Source organism: Schistocerca cancellata, chromosome 10 (assembly GCF_023864275.1).
Source record: "Schistocerca cancellata isolate TAMUIC-IGC-003103 chromosome 10, iqSchCanc2.1, whole genome shotgun sequence".
Lineage (NCBI taxonomy): Eukaryota > Metazoa > Arthropoda > Insecta > Orthoptera > Acrididae > Schistocerca > Schistocerca cancellata.
This window is the reverse complement of record NC_064635.1, coordinates 47,621,138-47,639,417: the sequence shown is the minus strand read 5'-3', so window position 1 is coordinate 47,639,417 and position 18,280 is coordinate 47,621,138. Positions and strand designations below refer to the sequence as shown.

At 43.8% G+C, this 18,280-nt stretch overlaps 1 protein-coding gene across 7 annotated transcripts in view; it reads left to right on the top strand.

Moving 5' to 3' along the window:
- The window catches only part of LOC126106309 (echinoderm microtubule-associated protein-like 2), a 790,720-nt gene that overhangs the window by 656,484 nt on the left and 115,956 nt on the right, over positions 1-18,280 (top strand). For all 7 annotated transcript variants that reach the window (XM_049912530.1, XM_049912534.1, XM_049912533.1 and 4 more), the window contains 2 exons: positions 9,556-9,706; positions 14,728-14,997. In XM_049912530.1, the coding sequence (XP_049768487.1) occupies positions 9,556-9,706; positions 14,728-14,997 (421 nt within the window). The remainder of the gene's footprint in view (positions 1-9,555; positions 9,707-14,727; positions 14,998-18,280) is intronic.

Genomic DNA, 18,280 nt, shown 5'->3' with positions numbered 1-18,280 from the left:
TTGTTGTTGTAAACGCAATTTTACTTAGTGGCTTACCTTAAATGCGTGTGGATTAGGTTTCTTACTGGGGACACCATTTATTTTGAGGGTGTTTACGCGCTGATTTAGGTCCTTTAGGAACTCACTCCTGGTATGAGAGTGTTTTCTCGTTGTTGATTTTTGTTGAGCATGGTTTACTTGTCCCTTAAGATTACCATGGGAACTCTGTGCCATGTTGCTGGTTCAACTGTTGCTAGGTATTGTAGTTTTTTCGGAGTAGGTCCGAGCCGGTCTACCTTGTCGAAAAGTCGTCTCGATGATTTGGCATTCCACATTGGGCATTTAGGGTTGTGCGTGAATGAGGTGTGTGATTGTCCACCATGTGTGTTTAAGACGAGTTTTGGACATCGTTTTTATAGTACTTGCAGCGGTCTTTTATTTGATTTACTCGTGATTCACCGTGGTATGGTATGGAACTGGGGACCTAGAAATGACGGAGATTCCCCATGATGAGCATCCATACAACATGGGTTGGATGATAGTTTTGTATACACTATATGATCAAAAGTATCCGGACACCCCAAAAAACATACGTTTTCCGTATTAAGTGCATTGTGCTGCCAGGTATTCCGTATCAGCGACCTCAGTAGTCATTAGACATCGTGAGAGAGCAGAATGGGGCGCGCCCCGCGGAACTCACGGATTTCGTACGTGGTCAGGTGATTGGTTGTCACTTGTGTCATACGACTGCACACGAGATTTCCACACTCCTGAACATCCCTAGGTCCTCTGTTTCCGATCTCATAGTGAAGTGGAAACGTGAAGGGGCACGAACAGCACAAAAGCCAACAGACCGACCTCGTCTGTCGACTGACAAACACCGCCGACACTTGAAGAGGGTCGTAATGTGTAGTAGGCAGACCTCTGTCCAGACCATCACACATGAATTCCAAATTGCATCAGGACCCACTGCAAATATTATGACAGTTAGGCGGGATGTGAGAAAACTTGGCTTTCGTGGTCGAGCGGCTGTTCATAAGCCACAAATAACGCCGGTAAATGCCTAACGATGCCTCGCTTGGTGTAAGGAGCGTAAACATTGGACGATTGAACAGTGGAAAAACGTTGTGTGGAGAGACGAATCACGGTACACAATGTGGCGATCCGAAGGAAGGGTGTCGCTATGGAGAATGCCCGGTGAACGTCATCTGCCAGCGTGTGTAGTGCCAACAGCAAAATTCGGATGCGGTGGTGTTATGGTGTGGTCGTGCTTTTCGTGGAGGGGGCTTGCATCCCTTGTCATTTTGCGTGGCACTATCACAGCACAGGCCTACATTGATGTTTTAAGGACCTTCTTGCTTCCCTCTGTTGAAGAACAATTCGGGGATGGCGATTGCATCTTTCAACTCGATCGCTCACCTGTTCATAATGCACGGCTTTTGGCGGATTGGTTACACGACAATAACATTCCTGTAAACGACCGGCGTGCACAGAGTCATGATCTGAATCCTATAGAACACCTTTGGGATGTTTTGGAATGCCAACTTCGTGCCAGGCCTCACCGACCGACATCGATATCTCTCCTCAGTGCAGCAGTCCGTGGAGAATGGGCTGCCATTCCCCGAGAAACCTTCCAGCACCTGATTGAACGTATGCCCCTGAGAGTGGAAGTTGTGAACACCATATTGAATTCCAGCATTACCGATGGGGGGCGCCACGAACTTGTAAGTCATTTTCAGCCAGGTGTCCGGATACTTTTGATCACATAGTGTGTATGGAGTTTCGTATGGTGGTTCGTGAGAGGGGGGGAATGTTGACTCGGCTTCACATCGGTGCTGCCAAACCACAGGTGCGCGCACTTCTTACTGAAGAGAATTGGTGCCAGTCCGCCAACGTTAAGCTATAGGGTGTTTCAAAAATGACCGGCATATTTGAAACGGCAATAAAAACTAAACGAACAGCGATAGAAATACACCGTTTGTTGCAATATGCTTGGGACAACAGTACATTTTCAGGCAGACAAACTTTCGAAATTACAGTAGTTACAATTTTCAACAACAGATGGCGCTGCAAGTGATGTGAAAGATACAGAAGACAACGCAGTCTGTGGGTGCGCCATTCTGTACGTCGTCTTTCTGCTGTAAGCGTGTGCTGTTCACAACGTGCAAGTGTGCTGTAGACAACATGGTTTATTCCTTAGAACAGAGGATTTTTCTGGTGTTGGAATTCCACCGCCTAGAACACAGTGTTGTTGCAACAAGACGAAGTTTTCAACGGAGGTTTAATGTAACCAAAGGACCGAAAAGCGATACAATAAAGGATCTGTTCGAAAAATTTCAACGGACTGGGAACGTGACGGATGAACGTGCTGGAAAGGTAGGGCGACCGCGTACGGCAACCACAGAGGGCAACGCGCAGCTAGTGCAGCAGGTGATCCGACAGCGGCCTCGGGTTTCCGTTCGCCGTGTTGCAGCTGCGGTCCAAATGACGCCAACGTCCACGTATCGTCTCATGCGCCAGAGTTTACACCTCTATCCGTACAAAATTCAAACGCGGCAACCCCTCAGCGCCGCTACCATTGCTGCACGAGAGACATTCGCTAACGATATAGTGCACAGGATTGATGACGGCGATATGCATGTGGGCAGCATTTGGTTTACTGACGAAGCTTATTTTTACCTGGACGGCTTCGTCAATAAACAGAACTGGCGCATATGGGGAACCGAAAAGCCCCATGTTGCAGTCCCATCGTCCCTGCATCCTCAAAAAGTACTGGTCTGGGCCGCCATTTCTTCCAAAGGAATCATTGGCCCATTTTTCAGATCCGAAACGATTACTGCATCACGTTATCTGGACATTCTTCGTGAATTTGTGGCGGTACAAACTGCCTTAGACGACACTGTGAACACCTCGTGGTTTATGCAAGACGGTGCCCGGCCACATCGCACGGCCGACGTCTTTAATTTCCTGAATGAATATTTCGATGATCGTGTGATTGCTTTGGGCTATCCGAAACATACAGGAGGCGGCGTGGATTGGCCTCCCTATTCGCCAGACATGAACCCCTGTGACTTCTTTCTGTGGGGACACTTGAAAGACCAGGTGTACCGCCAGAATCCAGAAACAATTGAACAGCTGAAGCAGTACATCTCATCTGCATGTGAAGCCATTCCGCCAGACACGTTGTCAAAGGTCTTGGGTAATTTCATTCAGAGACTACGCCATATTATTGCTACGCATGGTGGATATGTGGAAAATATCGTACTATAGAGTTTCCCAGACCGCAGCGCCATCTGTTGTTGAAAATTGTAACTACTGTAATTTCGAAAGTTTGTCTGCCTGAAAATGTACTGTTGTCCCAAGCATATTGCAACAAACGGTGTATTTCTATCGCTGCTCGTTTAGTTTTTATTGCCGTTTCAAATATACCGGTCATTTTTTAAACACCCTGTAAAAAGTAATTGCCAAAGTGAAGTTGATGTAAAACTGAAACTGAATTTTGATATTGCATATTTTTTTGCTTCATAGTGCAATTCTGGTCTTGTGGTAGTTCATGAATACACGCATGTGTAAGATGTGATAGTGCATGGAAGTTGGGGTTCTACTAATGAGTCTTCACCAATCCATGTTACTTCCCTGTGGTATTTACACCGTAGTGGCTGATCGGTACAAAGCGCACAAGCCGCCTTTATGTTGGCCATGCCGAGAGAGAAATTAATACATAAGCATCTCCCCTTTCAAGATCACTTTTCCTCACCAAGTCCTTTCTATTTTCCCTGTTAACCCCTTCCTACCCGTCCCCCTCGCAAGACAATGAGATGATGTGCTTGCTGTAGGTGATATAGTAGTATTATTGTGAAGGGGGCCACGCAGTTTCCATTTTCGACGACAAAAGTTTGGGAACCCATGCGTTAGATACATGGTTTTTACCAACTATTTTCTTCCTGTTTATATACAATTTTAAACCATTGTGTGCCCTACAGTGTGCCGTTTGCTTCCCCACAGTCAGTCTTAATAGAAAACGGGAAAGTAGTATTTATGACTTATCATGTAATTATTAGAATACTACTACGGAATGTGAATCACCCGAACATTGTAATCGTACCTGTTTGCACATTAAAACTATGCGAAACAATGACGTTGTAACTCCTACCCTCCCGCAGGAAATGGAAAAAAGAACACATTGACACCGGTGTGTCAGATCCACCATACTTGCTCCGGACACTGCGAGAGGGCTGTACAAGCAATGATCACACGCACGGCACAGCGGACACACCAGGAACCGCGGTGTTGGCCGTCGAATGGCGCTAGCTGCGCAGCATTTGTGCACCGCCGCCGTCAGTGTCAGCCAGTTTGCCGTGGCATACGGAGCTCCATCGCAGTCTTTAACACTGGTAGCATGCCGCGACAGCGTGGACGTGAACCGTATGTGCAGTTGACGGACTTTGAGCGAGGGCGTATAGTGGGCATGCGGGAGGCCGGGTGGACGTACCGCCGAATTGCTCAACACGTGGGGCGTGAGGTCTCCACAGTACATCGATGTTGTCGCCAGTGGTCGGCGGAAGGTGCACGTGCCCGTCGACCTGGGACCGGACCGCAGCGACGCACGGATACACGCCAAGACCGTAGGATCCTACGCAGTGACGTAGGGGACCGCACCGCCACTTCCCAGCAAATTAGGGACACTGTTGCTCCTGGGGTATCGGCGAGGACCATTCGCAACCGTCTCCATGAAGCTGGGCTACGGTCCCGCACACCGTTAGGCCGTCTTCCGCTCACGCTCCAACATCGTGCAGCCCGCCTCCAGTGGTGTCGCGACAGGCGTGAATGGAGGGACGAATGGAGACGTCTCGTCTTCAGCGATGAGAGTCGCTTCTGCCTTGGTGCCAATGATGGTCGTATGCGTGTTTGGCGCCGTGCAGGTGAGCGCCACAATCAGGACTGCATACGACCGAGGCACACAGGGCCAACACCCGGCATCATGGTGTGGGGAGCGATCTCCTACACTGGACGTACACCACTGGTGATCGTCGAGGGGACACTGAACAGTGCACGGTACATCCAAACCGTCATCGAACCCATCGTTCTACCATTCCTAGACCGGCAAGGGAACTTGCTGTTCCAACAGGACAATGCACGTCCGCACGTATCCCGTGCCACCCAACGTGCTCTAGAAGGTGTAAGTCAACTACCCTGGCCAGCAAGATCTCCGGATCTGTCCCCCATTGAGCATGTTTGGGACTGGATGAAGCGTTGTCTCACGCGGTCTGCACGTCCAGCACGAACGCTGGTCCAACTGAGGCGCCAGGTGGAAATGACATGGCAAGCCGTTCCACAGGACTACATCCAGCATCTCTACGATCGTCTCCATGGGAGAATAGCAGCCTGCATTGCTGCGAAAGGTGGATATACACTGTACTAGTGCAGACATTGTGCATGCTCTGTTGCCTGTGTCTATGTGCCTGTGGTTCTGTCAGTGTGATCATGTGATGTATCTGACCCCAGGAATGTGTCAATAAAGTTTCCCCTTCCTGGGACAATGAATTCACGGTGTTCTTATTTCAATTTCCAGGAGTGTAGACGGGGGTGGGGGGGAAGAGATGAAGAGACAGGGCAGAAGGAAATTAGGGCGTACATCTAATTTCTATACATACTTACCAACTGCAAAGAGTTCCTAGTTTCAATGAAATGAAGCGTTTCCTTCGAGATACTTCGTAGACGGTCGTTTTTCCCTCCCTCTATTTGCGGGTGGAACGGGAAAGGAAACGGCTAGCAGTGGTACAAGGTACCCTCCGCTTCGCACCGTACGTTCGCTTGCGGAGTATCGATGTAGATATAGAAAGAATCACTCTTGAGTTTCGAAGTGCTACTAATAGTCCATCTAGCACAATGACTGTGCGTAGCGGGTTAAACAGAGTAGGGTGTAATGATGGAGCAGATCCTCGTATGGCATACATTTCTATAGTCAATCGTAAGTGACGTTTGAGGTGGTGTAAAGAGCAGTGGATGACTGGAAGGGTGTGATATGGTCGCTGGATGAGGCCCTTGGATGTATGGAGTTGAGTGTGGTTGAAAAGTCGATGATTTGGCTTTCCACAATTGACATTTCGAGGTCTGCGTGGATGAGGTCTGTGCTTGTCCACCATGGTGCTATATCCTGTAGCAATCTGATTGAAGGTTTCGGCTTTGGCGAATGCCTGTAGAACATTGCATGCCATCTTGATTAGCGCCAGTAGTGAAGTACAGAGGAGGTAGTTTCAGCAACATGGGGGTGTTTTTCCTGTTTAGTGTGTGGGTCCTCTTACTGCATTCAAGGACGCGGTGAATGCAGAATGGTATGATGATGATGATGATGATGATGATGATGATGATGATGATGATGATAATGATGATATTGATTGGTTGGTTGATTATATCAGCATGACAGTGCAACCAGCCATAAAGCAGCAAGAAAGGTGGTAGGAGTAATACGCTAAATTACAGGCCCATATCGTTAACGTCTATATGCAGCAGAATGTTAGAACATTTATTGTGTTCGAACATATGAATTACCTCGAAGGAAACGTCTATTGACACACAGTCAACATGGGTTTAGAAAACGTTCCTGTGAAACACAACTAGCTCTTCATTCACATAAAGTGCAGAGTGCTATTGACAAGGGATTTCAGATCGATTCCGTATTCCTGGATTTCCGGAAGGCTTTTGACACTGTACGACACAAGCGGCTCGTAGTAAAATTGCGTGCTTCTGGAATATCGTCTCAGTTATGTGACTGGATTTGCGATTTCCTGTCAGAGAGGTCACAGTTCGTAATAATTGACGGGAAGTCTTGGAGTAAAACAGAAGTGATGTCAGGCGTTCCCCAAGGTAGTGTTATAGGCCCTTTGCTGTTCCTTATCTATATAAACGATTTGGGAGACAATCTGAGCAGCCGTTTTCGATTGTTTGCAGATGAGATTGTCGTTTATCGATTAATAAAGTCATCAGAAGATCAAAACAAACTGCAAAACGATTTAGAAGAAATGTCGGGCCGGCTGGTGAGGCCGAGCGGTTCTAGACGCTACAGTCTGGAACCCCGCGACCGCTACGGCCGCAGGTTCGAATCCTGCCTCGGGCACGCATGTGTGTGATGTCCTTAGGTTAGTTAGGTTCAAGTAGTTTTAAGTTATAGGGGACTGACGACCTCAGAGGTTGAGTCCCATACTGCTGAGAGCCATTTGAAGAAATGTCGGAATGGTGCGAAAAGTGGCAGTTGACCCTAAATAACGAAAAGTGTGACGTCATCCACGTGAGTGCTAAAAGTAACTCGTTAAACTTCGGTTACACAATAAATCAGTCTAATCTAAAAGCCGTAAATTCAACTAAATGCCTAGGTATTACAATTACGAACAACTTAAATTGGAAGGAACACATAGAAAATGTTGTGGGGAAGGCAAACCAAAGACTGCGTTTTATTGGAAGGACACTTAGAAAATGTAACAGACCTACTAAGGAGACTGCCTACGCTACGCTTCTCCATCCTATTTTAGAATACTGCTGCGCAGTGTGGGATCCTTACCAGATAGGACTGACGGAGTACATCGAAAAAGTTCAAAGAAAGGCAGCACGTTTTGTATTATCGCAAAATATGGGAGAGAGTGTCACAGAAATGATACAGGGTTTGGGATGGAAATCATTAAAAGAAAGGCGTTTTTCGTTACGACGGAATCTTCTCACGAAATTCCAATCACCAACTTTCTCCTCCGAATGCGAAAATATTTTGTTGACACCGACTTAAGGGAGGAACGACCACCTAGACAAAATAAGGGAAATCAGAGCTCGTACCGAAAGATACAGGTATTCATTCTTTCCGCGCGCTATACGGGATTGGAATAATAGAGAATTGTGAAGGTGGTTCGATGAACCCTCTGCCAGGCACTTACATGTGATTTGCAGAGTATACATGTAGATGTAGGTTTGTGGACAACAAAATTCCTGAAATGGACTAGCTTGCCCAGAGACCCAATGGAACACCTTTCGGATGAATTAGAACGTTGACTTCATCCAGACCCTGGTTTCAGCCCTCCAGAAAGAAAGGGCTGCCATTTTCCCGCAGACATTCATTGAAAGTGAAAGTGAACCCGTCATAAAGGCAAAGGGTGTACACACTCCATATTAATGTCCACTAATTGGTGTCCGACCGATGGTCTTCGTAGTCTGGTCCCTTCAACCCCACAAACCAACCACTTGATGTCCAAATAATTTTGATCAGTGCACGCTTAAAATCGTCCATACAAAATAATACCCTATAGATACTTGTCAGACATCTTCACCAACACAACAAAGAAAAAAATGGTTCAAATGGCTCTGAGCACTATGAGACTTTACATCTGAGGTCATCAGTCCCCTACAACTTGTTGTTGTTGTTGTAATGGTCTTCAGTCCTGAGACTGGTTTGATGCAGCTCTCCATGCTACTCTATCCTGTGCAAGCTTCTTCATCTCCCAGTACCTACTGCAACCTACATCCTTCTGAATCTGCTTAGTGTATTCATCTCTTGGTCTCCCCCTACGATTTTTACCCTCCACGCTGCCCTCCAATACTAAATTTGTGATCCCTTGATGCCTCGGAACATGTCCTACCAACCGATTCCTTCTTCTGGTCAAGTTGTGCCACAAACTTCTCTTCTCCACAATCCTATTCAATACTTCCTCATTAGTTATGTGACCTACCCATCTAATCTTCAGCATTCTTCTGTAGCACCACATTTCGAAAGCTTCTAATCTCTTCTTATCCAAACTATTTACCGTCCATGTTTCACTTCCATACATGGCTACACTCCATACAAATACTTTCAGAAATGACTTCCTGACACTTAAATCTATACTCGATGTTAACAAATTTCTCTTCTTCAGAAACGCTTTCCTTGCCATTGCCAGTCTACATTTTATATCCTCTCTACTTCGACCATCATCAGTTATTTTGCTCCCCAAATAGCAAAACTCCTTTACTACTTTAAGTGTCTCATTTCCTAATCTAATACCCACAACATCACCCGACTTAATTCGACTACATTCCATTATCCTCGTTTTGTTTTTGTTGATGTTCATCTTATATCCTCCCTTCAAGACACCATCCATTCCGTTCAACTGCTCTTCCAAGTCCTTTGCTGTCTCTGACAGAATTACAATGTCATCGGCGAACCTCAACGTTTTTATTTCTTCTCCATGGATTTTAATACCTATTCCGAATTTTTCTTTTGTTTCCTTTACTGCTTGCTCAATATACAGATTGAATAACAACTTATAACTTCTTAAACCTAACTAACCTAAGGACATCACACACATCCATGCCCGAGGCAGGATTCGAACCTGCGACCGTAGCGGTCGCGCGGTTCCAGACTGTAGAGCCTAGAACCACTCGGCCCCTCCGGCCGGTCAACAAAGGTAAACCTGCGTGACTCGGGCTGACACGACACGCAAAATTACACAAACGCCGCAACTTTTTATTCACAGGTTGCATTCCCAGGTAGAAAGTGCTGTTTGTGCAGCAGTTAGCAAGGCTCGTGGTGAGTCGGGCGTGTATTTGATGTTTCAGGAGCGTCGAACCACGTGGGTTCAGCGACGACGCCACGCCTGCGCCAGCCACAGTACCATAACCAGGGGGACGCGGGTTCGAGCTCGGTCAGCAGCAGCCGCGACGCCGTGCGGCGAGCCTCCAGCTACGCGCCGTCCTCGCTGCCGCAGAGGTCAGTCAGCCACTGTGACGCCACAGCCGCCCGCTGATGTACTGATGTACTAATGAAGTGTACTTAGCTTTGAGGTGTTACATACATACATCAAAAAAAGTGTTGCATCACCTCGGTTCCGTATATTCTGAACACTGACGTAGAATGTGTTTATATTGTATCAGCAACACAGTCCCTTAGAATTTAGATTGTTCAGCCAACAGCATTTCCGCAGTGGTAACACCGGTGGAAATGGAAGAGGATGTAGATGAGGATGACAGGGGAGATAAGATACTGCGTGAAGAATTTGACAGAGCGCTGAAAGACCTGAGTCGAAACAAGGCCCCGGGAGTAGCGACATTCCATTAGAACTACTGACGGCCTTGGGAGAGCCAGTCCTGACAAAACTCTACCATCTGGTGAGCAAGATGTATGAGACAGGCGAAATGCCCTCAGACTTCAACAAGAATAATAATTCCAATCCCAAATAAAGCAGGTGTTGACAGATGCGAAAATTACCGTACAATCAGTTTAATAAGTCACAACTGCAAAATACTAACGCGAATTCTTTACAGGCGAATGGAAAAACTGGTAGAAGCCGACCTCTGGGAAGATCAGTTTGGATTCCGTAGAAATATTGGAACACGTGAGGCAAAACTGACCCTATGACTTACCTTAGAAGAAAGATTAAGGGAAGGCAAACCTACATTTCTAGCATTTGTAGACTTAGAGAAGGTTTTGACAATGTTGACTGGAATACTCTCTTTCAAATTCTAAAGGTGGCAGGGGTAAAATACAGGGAGCGAAAGGCTATTTACAATTTGTACATAAACCAGATGGCAGTTATGAGTCGAGGGACATGAAAGAGAAGCAGTGGTTGGGAACGGAGTGAGACAGGGTTGTAGCCTCTCCCCCATGTTATTCAATCTGTATATTGAGCAAGCAGTAAAGGAAACAAAAGAAAAGTTCGGAGTATGTATTAAAATCCATGGAGAAGAAATAAAAACTCGTGAGGTTCGCCGATGACATTGTAATTCTGTCAGAGACAGAAAAGGACTTGGAAGAGCAGTTGAACGGAATGGACAGTGTCTTGAAAGGAGGATATAAGAGGAACATCAACAAAAGCAAAACGAGGATAATGGAATGAAGTCGAATTAAATCGCGTGATGCTGAGGGATTTAGATTAGGAAATGAGTCACTTAAAGTAGTAAAGGAGTTTTGCTATTTGGGGAGCAAAATAACTGATGATGGTCGAAGTAGAGAGGATATAAAATGTAGACTGGCAATGGCAAGGAAAGCGTTTCTGAAGAAGAGAAATTTGTTAACATCGAGTATAGATTTAAGTGTCAGGAAGTCATTTCTGAAAGTATTTGTATGGAGTGTAGCCATGTATGGAAGTGAAACATGGACGATAAATAGTTCGGACGAGAAGAGAATAGAAGCTTTCGAAATGTGGTGCTACAGAAGAATGCTGAAGATTAGATGGGTAGATCACATAACTGATGAGGAGGTATTGAATAGAATTGGGGAGAAGAGAAATTTGTGGCACAACTTGATTAGGAGAAGGGATCGGTTGGTAGGACATGTTCTGAGACATCAAGGGATCACAAATTTAGCATTGGAGGGCAGCGTGGAGGGTAAAAATCGTAGAGGGAGACCAAGAGGTGCATACACTAAGCAGATTCAGAAGGATGTAGGTTGCAGTAGGTACTGGAGATGATGAAGCACAGGATAGAGTAGCATGGAGAGCTGCATCAAACCAGTCTCAGGACTGAAGACCACAACAACGGTGCGTGACTATTGCAGAAGAAATGAAATCACTGTGCTGCCCCATCCTCCGTATTCTCCCGGACTTTTGTTTATTTTCAAAGTTGAAAACCTTGTTCAAAGGACGAAGATTTCAATGACAGACGAGATAAAAGAAAATTCACAGGCGTACCAAGATTGCTTCTGGAAGTAGAAATGGCGTTGGGAGCAGTGGATAAATTATGGAGAGTATTTCGAAGGAGACCATGCACAATAAGTGAAAGATAAGCACAGAAAAATTTTGTGGACAAAGTTTCGGAACTTTTTTGAATAGATCTCATATTTGGTGTTCAGCAGGTGGGCGAGAAGTAGTTTCGATAAGGTTTGAAATAGCCTTTGATGTTTAAATGCTCTCATCATCGAACACTGGATGATTATAGCGTAGGTAATTTGCGCCCCATTTCAAGCAAAAACTGTCTTTTCACATGTCTCATTTGTTAATGACGTAAAATTTTATGAAAGATACGTCATAGAATGATACAATGTTGGAGTACGATCAGTGGTATATGTAGATACTATCTGCAGAATGTGTTGCGAACAGATTTGACGGTAAAGAAGTAATAAATTAAAACCTCATGTCTGATGCTGAAGTTTGCACAAACATAAATTTGTGGGGAGTGTCCTCGTGAAAGGTTGAGTAAAGATTTGAAGTTCTTTCCAAAATTTGTTGGGAGTCACTAAGTGTGCTCATTCTCAAACAAAGCATGACTGTGGTCTTGGTAATTTCCACGCTAAGAGTTAGGTTGCATCACAACATACAGAGTAATATCGTGATAAGATTTCAAAGTGGTACAAGATTGGCTGCGAAATGCAAAGATCCCAAGTTCGAGTCTCGGTCCGGCACACAGTTTTAATCTGTCAGGAAGTTTCATATCAGCGTACACTCCGCTCCAGAGTGAAAATCTCATTCTGGGAACATCCCCCAGGCTGTGGCTAAGCCACGTCTCCGCAATTTCCTTTCTTTCAGGAGTGCTAGTTCTGCAAGGTTCGCAGGAGAGCTTCTGTAAAGTTTGGAAGGTAGGAGACGAGATACTGGCAGAAGTAAAGCTGTGAGGACGGGACACGAGTCGTGCTTGGGTAGCTCAGTTGGTAGAGCACTTGCCCGCAAAAGGCAAAGGTCCCAAGTTTGAGTCTCGGTCCTGCACACAGTTTTAATCTGCCAGGAAGTTTCATATCAGTGCACACTCCGCTGCAGAGTGAAAATCTCATTTTGGATTGGTAACTTGCTCTCAGTGTTTAGAATTGAAAAATTGTGCCCTTCACAAAACTAAAAAACGTGGTATCCTATGATCATAATATCAATGAGTACTTTTGAAATCAGTGAACGCGTACAATAATGGGTGTAATGCTTTGTAGTCATACGAAATGGGATGATCACATAGGCTCGGTCTTGGGTAAAGCAGGTGGTAGACTTTGGTTTATTGGTAGAATACTGGGGAACTGCAATCAGTCTGCAAAGGAGATGGCTTATAAGTCACTCTTGCAACCCATCGTTGCATATTGCTCAAATATGTGGAACCTATACCAAACAGGACTAATAGTGGTATTGAACATATATAGTAAACATATTCAAAGAAGGGCAGCACAAATGGTCACAGGTTTGTTTAATCTGTGGGAGAATGTTGCAGAAATACTGAAGGATCTGAACTGGCAGACTCGTGAAGACACGTACAGTGTCCCTAGAATGTTTGTTAACCAGCTTTAAATGATGACTCTTAGGTATATACTACAACCCCCTATCTATTGCTCACAAGGGGATCCTGAGATAAGGCACTTCATATGTGAGTGGAACAAGAAGAAGCCCTAATAACTGGTCCAATGTGATGTGCCCTCTGCCATGCACCTCACTGTGGTTTAAAGAGTATAAATATAGATGTAGACAAACATTTTCTAACTGTATTACTGGATTTATTGTGTTAAATCTTTGACATAACTTTATTCTTCATAATAATCATATTATGGCCATTTCAATTTTTTTAATTCGGTCAGTAAGTATATGAAATATTGAAAATCAAATTTTTGTTGCTCATGGTAGCCATTAGAAGGCAACCTGTAACTGGCACTGTGCTGTGTGAACCATGTTAGCCATTTATTAGTATAAGTAACTAGAGAAACTACATGAAAAAGTGACAAAAACTGAGCCCCAAATGTTATATGCAAAGGTGGACTATGTGGAACAATGATATGTCCTCCACCCCCATATCAAAGTTTTGAAGAGGGGAGGGGGACAGTGAGATACGGATTCTGCTCCCCCAAATTCACTAGAGATGTTCATTTTCCATATGCAGAACCAGCATTAAAAATTATGCTGTATGCCAGCAGAAATACAATTAGTATTCTAGTTGACAGCAATTACTGCTTATGAGTGAATCAAACTGTTGCATCCTTGAAGCTACTACTTGTCAGACAATGTTAAACATTGTGTCACTCCAAGTTCATTCTGTCCCGTCCTGCCCTGTCACAAATTTCTGTGAAGGAATGTAATATCTCATAAATTGGAATGGTTTCTGTCTTATCCATGGCTACTTATGAAGAAAAGGGTGACGGTGTTTTCTGCTACTACTGCATTAGGTCTGTCCAAACAGTCAGCAAAGTAAGACTACAGAAAGAAAAACTGCTTTTAAAAAAGGCTTCTGTGACTGCAAAAAAAGTTACAGTAAGGTTCAAAATAAATGCAAAAGTCTTTTTTTTATAGAGAGTTTCACAATAATTCAACAACACAAAAATTGCACTTCTGTGATAGATCACTTCACGTGATGTCTGCTGGATGATCAGTAGAAAGCTGAAAGCACTTTCTAGTAATTATCAGTTCACTCGGGTTGCTGCGTCAAGGAGGAAACACAGTGAGAGGTCATGAAATAATCACTGGAATCTTCGTGTGACTTCTCGATGAGAGGACTCGTCAAGTTGATTGGTTTTGCACTCAAATATAACAGCAGATCATCAATGTACATGGTAATATAGTGTGACAAGATTGATAACCCATCATTGACACAAACTGGGAAGAGTATGGGACTTAATATTGAACTCTGGTAGGTACCCAATTCTACCTGTCTCTGTTGCGTCTTTGTGATCACGGGCATGATGCATTTTTGGTAGGATTTCAGCTACAAGTGAAACCGTATGTATTGTTTTGGTTCCCCAATATCTTTCACCCTCTCTGTACCAAACAAAGTGGTGCAGTGGTTAGGCGTACTGGACTCGTTTTTGGGAAGATGGCATTTCTCTGTCTACAGGCGTGCAGTGCACTACCAGTCGACGGGATCCCTGCACTCTGACAGCCCCAGCTCGAGCAGTGCTTCGCCAGTGCCCACGTCTCCACCCCCGCAGCAGGTGCCTCCGCCACAGCAGCCTCAACCGCCCCCGCGGGGGCGCGCGTCGCCCACTGCGTCCAGCCTGGCACTGTCCAAGCGCTGGAGCTCCACGGGGGACTTTGGCCACGCGGGCATCGTGCAGTCGGCCACACCCCAGCACCAGCCACAGTATCACCACGGCATCGCCTCCAGGTACTGCCGGGGCCAACATGTGCACTCGAGTGCTGACGACTCGCAAATGAGAATCGAATTTTTGTATCGTGCAGTCACCACATTCTTCTCTCTCCATCAGTGTCATCTTGCCTCAAATTTCCTCATTCTATGAACTTTTCTTGTTTTCAGAGCACTCGGAAAGTTCTTGTTGGTGTCACTTTCAAGCTCCAAGGCCTGTTTGATGAAGCTGTCCACACTAATCTATCATATGCAAATGTCATCTGTGTTTAACTACCTGAGTCTACAACAATTTTTAAGTCTTGATGTCCTACAATTCTCCACCCCCCGCCCAAAAAAAGAAAAACAAACACACACACACACACACACACACACACACACACACACACACACACACAAACACAAAATGCTGCAGACAAATACCTTCAGAAAAGATTTTGTAGCACACAAATTTATATTAGATATTAAAAAATTTCTCTTTTTTGAAACCGCTTTTCTTGCTATTGCCAGTGTGTATTTAATATCTCCTCTACTTCAGCAATTGTCACTTATTCTGCTGTCCTAATAGCAAAATTTATCTACTATTTTTAGTATCTCACTTCCTATAGTCAGCTATCACACTTCCTATAGTCACCATTGCGTGACTGCTGCATTTAATTTGACTACATTCCATTACACTGGTTTTACGTTTGTTGAAGTTCATATTACACACTCCTATCAAGACACTGTCTGTTCCATTCAGCTGTTCTTACGTATGCTTTACCATCCTTGACATTAGCATAGTGTCATTGGCAAGTCTGAAAGTTTCTCTTTCTTCCACCTTGATCTTTAATTCCCTTTCCAAATAAAATCTTGATTTCTTTACTGCTGCCCAATTAACAGATTGAATATCATTGGTGACAGGATACAACAGTGCTTCACTCGTTTCTGAGTTACTGCTTCTCTTTTACATCCTTTGACTCTCATAATTGCAGTATGTTCTTCGTGCAGATTGTAAATAACTTTGTTGCTCCTCATATTTTATCCCGTTTACCTTCAGAATTTGAGTGAGTCACAAAGCAAGTTTTATGTAATCACTAATGCTGTCTAGGGCATTTATTGATGTCTTGCCTGACAGCGTCTGTTTTAGGTTCTTTCTCTGACGACTATTCGATTCAAAATTTCACATTTCATCAGCAATGGTTATCTCAAAGAAGTTATCCTCCATTGCTTGTGGCGGACTGAAGTCACTCGGAGTGTGGAAGCCTAGCAGTTCCTTCTCGCAAATAAGACATGAGTTTCTGTGAGATTTTTGCAGTGTTCTGCATCACTGAATTTATGCTCAGCCACAGCCAATTTCTCAATCTGCCCCTTGTGTGTAAATTCATTTGTGTTCCTCGAGTCTAGTGTTAGATGATCTTCCTGTAATTGCATTATACTATTTTCCATGAATGCGTAATATTCTGTAAATTCTGCTGTTAATGGATCCCTTTCCCTCTTTGGCCAATTTGAGATACTGAATTCTGTGGTGAGTCTGTAATTCTATGGATCAGTGGGTATTCCATGGACTCCAGCAAAAGTGCCCAAAGCCCAGCATATCAACATCTTTCAAGAAGAAAATTCAGAGGCTATGAGCTACATACTTTAGAAACACAGTATAAAGACGGTATACAGACCAGCCAAAAAAATCAGTGAGACTACAGATCTGTGATGGACAAACAGGATCATTAACAGCAGAAGGAATTTACTGAATACTGTGCACTTTATAGCTTAATCCAATTGCATATTTAAACAGAGTTAACTTGCAGGTGATTTTTCTTGGCAAGATAACCCAAATGTGTCACCATATGGCAGGAAGGAAATGGATACTGTTCGAACACTAATAAGTTACACTTTACATAACTTTGATGCAGGATAACTGGTCCAAGATCATTGTCACAAATGAGTAACCTGACACACATTTCTGATCACATCCTTTTTATTTTTTGTTCAGGCACAAGACAAGACTACAAATGTATTCACAGTTAGCACCTTCTACTCACTTATAAACAATACAGAGCTCAGCCAATTCTGCCATTCCAATATTGTTTAAAATAAAAACTGTTCATCCATTATTTGCCAACAGCATGAGATATTTGCAAAATTTTTAGTAGTACAAAACCATATTCCATTGTTGAGATGCTTAAATATGATTAAAGCCATTAATTTACAAACAGTTATCAACTTTTCTGGTATTTTTGAATGATTAAATCTGGGTCTTAATGTTTTCAGTGCACAACTGTTCATGAATTTTGAAATATAACTAATGAAATATATTATGGTTTGTCAATCGCAGCATCCTATTGAAAGGTGATTCTTAGCATTGTAGTTAAAACTAAAATGATGAGCATTTACTTTGAATATGTCACTTTTCCTTTCTGCGTTTTCAAAACCAACAAGCATGTAATATTCATAAAGTTGAACTTCCACTTCTTTATTTGTCCAATTGCTGCAGCTTTAGTTTTTGATAGAAAAATTCACTTAACAAGAGTAACATAAATTAAGCAGCAACCCAGGATGGTTGTTCATATCAGCCATGAGTGAGCATGCATAGCATGATGCAGAACAGTGTATAAAATTCACTGAATCTCAAGGACTATTTAGTATACCCACTTTTTCCAAAAAGCCATCAAGATCTAAGAGCATGGCAATTACTTCAAAAAGTAAGTGGGAAACCTGAGGTTAAATGGATGTTGGATTCCTGTATTACAGAGAACAATGGTTGAAGGTAGGAAATGGGAAGGTAAGACATTAACTTCAGTCCACATAAACAGTAAAAGATAATTCTTTGAGAATGCCAGCCACTCCTACTGGTGAAATATCAGATACTAAGACAGCCAGACATTGACTGAGAGACATGAAATGCATGCCTTCAGGCAATGTATTCGTTAGTTTTGGCAAACATTCATAGCCTCTACACCCTTTTTCCTTAGTGTGCACCTTCACAACCCTTGCCCACAATGTCTGCATCACTGGGAACTTACAGTTTTTGACGGGACAGACAATTATACTGCAATCTATACACTCTCCCAACTTGTTTTTTAGCAGCCTTTGTGCTCTCATGAAAATGTTCCCCAATGCTGTATATGTACTCAAAAAAATTTTGGCACATTCCGTGTGTCCTTACTAATATTTTTCTCAAAACCTCTGTTTCCACACAATGCTTTCTTACAGTATTTGCACCCATTCTGTTCTTTCACAGTACCTGCATGTTCATATTCCTTTCCTAAAATCTAATTTCCCTCATTAACCTGTTTACCATAATATCGCACACTCTCTTCTCTCA